General features: G+C 46.4%; 1 protein-coding gene across 2 annotated transcripts; it reads left to right on the top strand.

The window, feature by feature from the left end:
• INKA1 (inka box actin regulator 1) lies at positions 1-7,164 on the top strand. Of its 2 annotated transcripts, none has more exons than XM_039334053.1 (2): positions 1-199; positions 6,243-7,164. In XM_039334053.1, the coding sequence occupies exons 1-2, from the start codon at positions 149-151 to the stop codon at positions 7,110-7,112; spliced, it is 921 nt and encodes a 306-aa protein (XP_039189987.1). In that variant the 5' UTR covers positions 1-148; the 3' UTR covers positions 7,113-7,164. The 2 variants fall into 2 exon arrangements, with proteins under 2 accessions (XP_039189987.1, XP_039189988.1); XM_039334054.1 differs by lacking the exon at positions 1-199 and adding an exon at positions 4,281-5,839.
• Positions 7,165-8,283: the final 1,119 nt, after the last annotated feature.

Raw genomic sequence — 8,283 nt, 5'->3', positions numbered from 1 at the left:
AAAGGGTGCGCTTCGCTGCTTTGGGACTGAACTAGGGAGAAAGTTTCCAGCGCCTCCTGTCTCCGAGGTCTCTGAGCCTCAGCCTCTTTCCTCGCCGGACTGCGCGGCCGGTTCCCTTCTGCTGCCAGCTGAGCGCCCCAGCTCGGGCATGCACAGCGCGCGTCTCGACGCCTTCGTGAGCCACCTCCGCGCAGAAGTGGTAAATTGGCCGAGGGAAGAGGGAAAATCGGGGGGGTGCGGTGGTGGGGATCCTCCAGGCAGTAGCGGGGTTCCCGGAGGCGCGTGCATGAGAATTACTGAATATGGGGTCAAGGTAGGGCGTCCTTCACACACCGAACCTTTAGTGTCTGACCAAGAGAGAGCGCGCGGGTCGGGCCGGGCCTTCCTAAAAGACGGTCTATGCCGGGGCAGCAACAGGGACTCGAGCAGTTCAGACGAAGCAGCGCTGGCGTGAGCCGCCTGTCTTGTGACTTCCCTTCGCTGGGAACGGCTGTCTGCTGAAGGCTGCCCAGGCAGCAAGACGAGGCTTGCGGCTTCGGCGCCGAAGTGAGTGAAGCGGCGCGTGTTCCGCCCAGACTAGCTCGGGAGCTGTCAGCCCTCTCGCTCGCTTGTCTTGAGGCGGGTTAGGGGTTTGCTCGCTGGTAGGAGCGCGCCGATGTCACTGGTGCCTTTGGAGTGGCCCGGCTGGGAGAGCTGGCCGGGCTGCGGAGGAGACAAGAGGCACCGGTTGCAACCCTATGCGGACTCCCCAAGGGGCGAGTGGCCCTTCCTACTTACTTCTGAAGAACTAGGCACCCAATCGGGCAGCCTAGTGGGAACAAAAGGCCTTCCGACGATGCCTGAATGTGTTGCTTCTCCCGTCTCCGACGGGCCTTGACCCCCAAAAGAGAAGCTGGGATTGGGGAGCGGTGGCGATCCAGCAAGGATGAAGGAGAGTCAGAGCGCAGAGAGAGTTGCTGGATGGGTCCGCTGTTACTCAGGGGAGAAAAGATATGGGGCTGAATGGAGAGAAAATTCCCCACTGGCTGGTCCCGAAGGTTCCTCTTGATCCTGGGTTGTTCCAGTGCCGGCTTTGAAAGGTGTTACTAAGCGGAGGGTCGCTGAGTGAGGAGCAGGCAATTTGTCCCCATCCAATCAGGGTCTGTAATGTGTTCCAACTTTCCACGATAAAATGAAGCTAGGAAATTGAATCCTCCCAATCAGTAATTAAATCTTGGTTAGATATCAGTTGCTACCTTGTCAATTTCCACGTAACTGAGGAGCTCTTCCTCCTAATGAACATGGAGAAAGCTTGCTTTTAGGTCTGTCTTATTTTGGTAGCCTTGCCCTGCTTCATAGTAGCCTCTGCTGCTGTGACAAACAGATGTCCCATATTGGACATTCTGAGAGCAGAATGTTTCATCTGTCCCATCTCCAGCTGAGTACAATGAAGAAATGACCATCATCACATAGATTTTGCCCTCTAGTGTTCTGTAGAGACACTGCAGGCTATAAACCAAAGGTGGTTATGATCTTGGGATGTCTATCTGAAAAAAAAGTGACATTATAGGATTGGCTCTAACTGCCCTGATTTCTCAGTATTTGTGTAAGAAATGGCCAGCATAGAATCCGATAGGTCTTGTGTTTGCCTAGAATAGCATTACAGAACCCCCAGGAATCTGTAGATTTGAGCCGACCAGTGTCTTCCTGGATTAAATACTGTACTATTTGGTCAATTGCTCTCTTTGTGGACCACAGCTACTATCTTTGCGATACCACACTACATTTCTCACAGTGCCACTGGCTAGTGCTCTTCTGAGGCATTGTAAGAACTGGGAAATTAAGATGATCGGAAGTCATAACCTCAGGCCTGGTATGCCCAGATTGGGAACTGGCATAGGTTGGTTTCTTGGGACGCCAGCAGTTCTGTAAGATGCCAGGTGCTGATACCGGGCCTGGATACTATGCTATTCATATTCAACTTGCCTTGAGCATCCTTTGGGAAACCTATCATTTAGTGAGAAAATTAAAAGACACAAGTCTTGCTCCACTTTCAGTTCATCCTCTTAGCACACCCTTCTTGACCTGGTGTCCTTTGAATGGCTTCAAGTACAGTCTGCAGAATTCCTCACCAGCATCATTAGTAGTTGGAATGGACAGTCCTAAGGAGTGGAGAGACTGGCAGTGCCTCCATGGAGGGCTGTGACAGGCCTAATGCAGGAAGCTGGATATTCTGGTATCATCTAAGATGAAGAAGAAGATGATGCAGCTTCACATCCTATTGGTCTGATAGCTCCCAGGTTGTTCAAAGTTAGTGGCACCCATGGAAGATCGTATTTACTTGGCATTTTTTGTAGTGGCTATAAAAATGTAAAAGAAAAAAATCATGTTTGATTTGAGAAGTTTGGCTATAGGAAGTGATATGGTGGAAGAAGCTCTTTGGATAAATAAAACAAGAGAGATGTAATGGATGATGAAAACTCCATAACTTTTAGTGCAATCTCTGCTTTGTATTTATATGCGATGCAAAATTCTTGTCATTCTTTACTGTCACCACAAATGGGGTCCCTGTAAGGGGCTGAGCAGCTGCCAGAACCATTTTGAGAAATAAGCAGCAGCATTATTTTTCTTTTGAAAACAGGCTTGTGTGATAACACTGATCTCTAAGTACAGCCCTATAATCTCTCCACTTGCACCAGTCCAATAATCATTTCATAGGCAATCTTCCTACCTTGGTGGTTTCAGACATGTTGGGATATATCTACTATAATTCCAAGCCAATGTGGTATAATTCAGGAAGGCTCTGAGTTTGATGAAAGGTTTTTTTTTTTCCTATGTGTTGTTTAGTCTTGTAAATAGTTTTTTTTTTTAATTTTCTTGCTCTGAGGAATGAGTATTTCTCCAACCTTGTATTTTCCAATCATTTATTTATTTATTTATTAGAGTTTTGCCCATTTTATTTTGGTCAACTTAATGTGGCATAAATACCTAATGCTCATCCCTCCTATTTTCCCCAAAACAACAACCTTTTGAGAAGGGTTGAACTAGAAGAGTGTGACTGTCCCAAACTCATCCAGCTTACTTACATGCTTAAGGGAGGACTAGAACTCGGAACCTCTTGGTTTAAGCATGGTAACCACCTCAACAAACTGGCTCTCATGTTGGGGAAAGAAAAAGGCAATGCTGGCTGAGATTTCTGACAGTTGTAGTCTCAAGAGATCTGGAGGATAAACGTGGACGTCTACTCTAATCAAGGTGTGCATGGTAGGCTGTCCCAAGGGGTCGCCCTTTTTACTCTTTAAGAATTTACCACTCAGGAGCCCAGATGCCAGAAAAGCCTAGACTAGCAGGCCCCTCTCTCCATCACTACAGCCATGAGGGTAGACAATCCTACCAACAACTGGATTTGGCCCTCTGGCCATCTCTGAGGTTGGGGTAGTTGGCTTTGTGGCTGTTTTTTAGAGCTTAATTTGGTTTTAGTTGACACCATTCTAGTGCTGTTCTGTTTCTTTGTAACAAGCTGGCTTGAGGTTTTGGGAAAATGCCACATACATACTATGAATTAATAAATCAGGGTAGACGTTGAAACATCTAAGTCTGAGTTTGGAAATCCTGTTTCTGGGAGTTGCTGCCCAAAGGAAAGACATGTTTTTAGGTAACTTTTTTTTAAAAAACAAACAAACAAAAAACCTCAGTTTTGAGACCAGTTTTACATCTGTGATTTATTTAGTGATAATCTAATTATGAAATTATCAGATCAAGGGCAGCCAATCATTTTGCAGCTGGTTGTGCCCCATGTGGCTGTTTTAAGCCTGGGGCACAACACGTAATTTTATATATATATATATATATATATATATATATATATATATATATATATATATGTCTTTGGTTGTTCGGGTTTTCTCCCGCGTAAAATTGGAAGTGTCTTGGCAACGTTTCGACGAAGTCACATTCGTCATCTTCATATATATATTTGTCTTTGTGTGGGAAGTTCTCTGTACTAAGTGTGCACACATGGCTTCAGGGCTTCCCAGTCATAACTGCTCAGGAGGATACCTTATTTGTTTCCATCTTTTATTCTCTCTTTCCCAAGCTTATCAAGGCAGTATGGGATGGATCAGAGCATGGCAGCCTTTTCAGGGCATCTGGGACCCAGAAACTCTGGACTTTTGCTCCTGTTGTCAGCTGAGAAACCACCTTTCCCACTAGCGTTGAAATGGTCTTGGGCACCACCCAAGCTTGGGTTTGTTTCAGTCTTGATTTTTGAGCTCAGGGCTGCATTTGGTGTTTTTTTGGGGGGGGGGGCTGCACATCAGGACAAAACTTAACACTTTAATTATTGCACGATTCAATTGAATTGAATAGAGTTTGTATGATTACCTGTACTATATTTCATAAGCTTTTTGGCAATCCCTTTGAGATGGTCTCAGGGGAGCTGCATTATTACAACGCTTGGGACAGGATATAGAGTCATATTCCACAGGAGATGCTAGTCAGAGCAGGAGAATTCCTTTTTCTTTCCAGCTGCTGCTCAGCTGGAATCGTACGGAAGTTGCCTTGTTTCTTAATCTCTTCAATGCTAGATTGGAAGAGAGGATGTTTTTCTCTTAAAATCCCACCAATTGCTGACTCAGTTCTGTGGTGTAAAAGTCTTTTACTGATGCTGTTGCTTGAAGTGAAACCTATCTATGGAGTATGCAACAAAACAAAACAATATATGAACTACTTTATAAAAAAAAAAATATTATGTTCATAGCCATGGAGTTGGGGTTGAACTATCACACCAAGACACATTTGTTCTTGGTTTTGAGCCAGGCACTGAGGATTATTGTATGCTGTGTCACCAGAACAGCTAAAATGAATCATTTCTTGTCACTGTCCAAATTATGCCTGGAGGAGCAGTGGCCTGTAGTATATGTTTGATCTGCACGGCAAAGACTTTCAGAAAGCAACAGGAAGTGGCTCTGTAGAAAGGAGAGGGGGGGGGACAAGATACTAGGATTCTGCAGTCTTTGCATTTGAGCCCTCAACTCTCCCTTTGTCACTCTAGGACTGAGAAATAGGCAAAGGAAGTTTATGGGCTTATGACAAACCATTTTCCCTGCCAGACCAGAGAAGACCCTCAAATGTGTCCTATTCACTATGAAGAAACTACCCAGCCTAGCTTTTATCTCTCTCCTTCCCCTTGTGTCCCTTCTTTCCTTTGGCCTATCTTTTTTGAGCACTTAGAAGGGATGTGCTCCTCCTGGCCACTTCATCTGGTCACTCTGGACCTACAGATTTCTCACAAGAAAGGCCAGTTGACCTTATTTTGGCCTATGCAAACATGTCGTCTTTTCTCCTGTGCAGGAGAAAAATTGGAGAGACCTCTCTCTCTCTTGCTCTGGGATTTCTAAAGCTCATTAACTCCCAGATGAACTTCACCTTTACTAACACCTCCGCTGGTCCAGTCTTCCCCTCTGCCGCCAATGGCCTTATCGCCTGCCTTTTCCTCCCCAAATGGCTGCTTTATATAATTCCTGCAGGCTCTCACACACCCTTTGTGTCATCTTCTGCCGGGTGGGGCAACTCACCCACTGCAACAAGCTGCTGCTTGTATGGCCGGGGATGGGCTTGGAACGTGCAGATGTTGCTGAAAAGCTCTGCCTCGGGGCTGGGGACCTGCCAAGACGAGACGGGGCAAGGGCTTGCGCGTGCGGCTCTGGCTCCCAACTCCACCCCTGAGCTGAGGCAGATTGGTGCCCCTCGCCTAACAAGGTGTCTCGGCTCTAGAGCTGGAAGGAGATTCTTAGCATGTAGTCGGTCCTGGAAATCCCTGATGTGTGGGACTCCTTAGGCACTAGAATATGTGGACCAGGTAAGCCGAGCGATAAGAGTGCGAGTGGTGCTTTTTAAATGCTGAGCAGCAGGAAAGGAGCAGTGTCAGAGACCATCATCAAAGGGCTTATGTCAAGCAAATGCTTTTGCCTAAGGGGGCCTGGGTCGTGTGAGGTCACCAGCTCAGATCTATGGAGACATTGATCTTTGTCTTTTTGTCTGGATTCATGACCCACATGTGGCTCTTTATGGATGTTTGTGCCACTAAGCTCACGATATACACAGTAGACTAAGCTGGTTTGAGGATTTCAGCCTAGATGTAATGTGGGGTTTGTGGGCTAGCTGTCTTCAGTTGTCATGGCTCTCACCAGGGACTTGAATGGAGCACTTTTCTTGAGTGGATTATTTAAAAAAAAAAATCTTTTTTGCTTTTCCTCCCGCAGCTGTGCATGAAGGAGTCGAGCGAGGTGCTGCGAGGCCAGATGCAGTGCATGATGCGGACCCTCCACGATCTCAAGAGGGCTCATGACCGAGAGCTGCGACTGGAACCCCAGGAGATACGGCTACCTTCTGCTCTGCCTTCCTCAAAGTCCTGTATCAGCCCACGGATATCAGCCATCTCAGAAGCAGATTCTGCCTGTTGCTTGGAGGGGGCTGTGGAAGAGGAGGTTGCTTTCTCCCCACCCAGCAGTGAACGAAGTCTGGAGTTCGATTCGGGCTATTCAGAAGTATCTGGGAACAGTTGGCGGGACGAGGAAGGCCCTCCTCCCCTGAGAGCCAGTAAGCTTTCCTCGGGGGGCTTCCTGCGCCGTCGGGTGCCGGCCAGGAGGCCCCGGCCAAAATCGGCTTCAGATGCCTGCCTGGAGCGGTGGCGGGATGGCGAGCCCTCAGAGGCAGGGGACTGGACTGTGTCCCTCTTGTCCCAGAGTCGTAACCGGCAACCCCTTGTGCTGGGGGACAACTGCTTTGCTGACTTAGTGGAGAACTGGATGGACTTGCCTGAAGAAAGCAGGGAACGGGGGTGGCTGCAGCGTTGGCTGGCCAAGCCCCACGGCTTCTTGCTTAACCTCTCAGGCAATGTTCGCCGGAGGCTGGCTGGCATCTCCCGCACGGAGCGCACCAAGCAGGACCGGGACAGCACCAAGCGTTTCTCTTGCCCTGCTGGTCTTGGTGTGCGCCCTTCGTTACCGTACTTCCACCAGTCCCACGCCAACATCAGCGAGCTTTCTACAGACTGTAGCAGCTTTGCTGCCCTAATGAACTGCCGAAGTCGGCAGCCCATCATTTGCAACGATGTGATTGGCTACATCTAGCTTGGCTTTTTTTTTATGCTTGTTTATAAATAAATGCTTTTTCTATGTCATAGCTGTATGGTGTCTTTAAGTCCGACTGCTTGACCCCAGTGATCGTATAATTGTGGCCCAGTTGATTCATCCCCAAATTAATTTCCCTCCATAATGCAGCTATAAGAAGAGTCAAAATAAGAGGCAAAGAAAAACTAATTTTGAATCCAAAGTTTCATCTCAGGAATTGAAGCTATATCCCTTTCTGATCCCTTGAGCTGAGTTGGCCTTGCTAGCAATAGCAATAGCATTTAGTTTTATATACCACTTCACAGTGCTTTACAGCCCTCTCTAAGCAGTTTCCAGAATCAGCATATTGCCCTCAATAATCTGAGTCCTCATTTTACTGACCTTGGAAGGACGGAAGGCTGAGTCAACCTTGAGCCAGTCAGGATCGAACTCCTGGCAATGAGCAGTGAGTTAGACTGCAGTACTGCAGTACTGCATTCTAACCACTGTGCCACTAGGTCTTTTAATCATTAAACCATAGACCTGAGTTAGTGTGATAAACATTAATATGCCTGCTTTGTTATTGGAGAGTACAAAATTTGAAATGAGAGACATGGTCAAAATCTTGAGGACTTGCCTAGAGGGAATTGTTGCTTTGTCCCTAAAGAATGTGGAAATAAGATTATTTATCTTACAGGCAAGACTAAACTAGTGTTTTTACTAACTCTGTCTCAATAACAACTTCTTAATGGAAAAAGTTAGATTGCCTAGAACAAGTTATGCTCAATTCTCAGTATCAAATTTAGGAAGTGGCCAGGAGGAGAAACATTATGAGTTTTTCAACCATGGGAAATTCAGAAGGATTCTAAATGATGGCAGGAGTTGCATTCTGGCATGTAATGTGCAAGGGTACTGTCCAGCTGGGACCTGTAGAGCAGAATTCAACAGCTCTGATAGCCAAATATACATGGCTAAAATAATATTCATAGGAAAACTAAGCCTTGGTCAGAGTGGCAACTGGTGTTCCATTAAGTGGCATTAATGGATCCAAACAAACATTCAAGGGTAAATGTAATAAATTAATGCAACATTACCTGTTTACCTGGAAGTAAAACACATTGATTATCATGTGGATATTACCCAAATAAATATGTAATTTCAATTAGGTATTAAGACCGTGTTGTGCAATAGT

This window comes from Crotalus tigris, unplaced genomic scaffold, assembly GCF_016545835.1.
Source record: "Crotalus tigris isolate CLP2741 ecotype Arizona unplaced genomic scaffold, ASM1654583v1 scf7180000017625.6296891, whole genome shotgun sequence".
Classification (NCBI taxonomy): Eukaryota; Metazoa; Chordata; class Lepidosauria; order Squamata; family Viperidae; genus Crotalus; species Crotalus tigris.
This window is presented reverse-complemented; position numbering and strand designations above follow the sequence as displayed.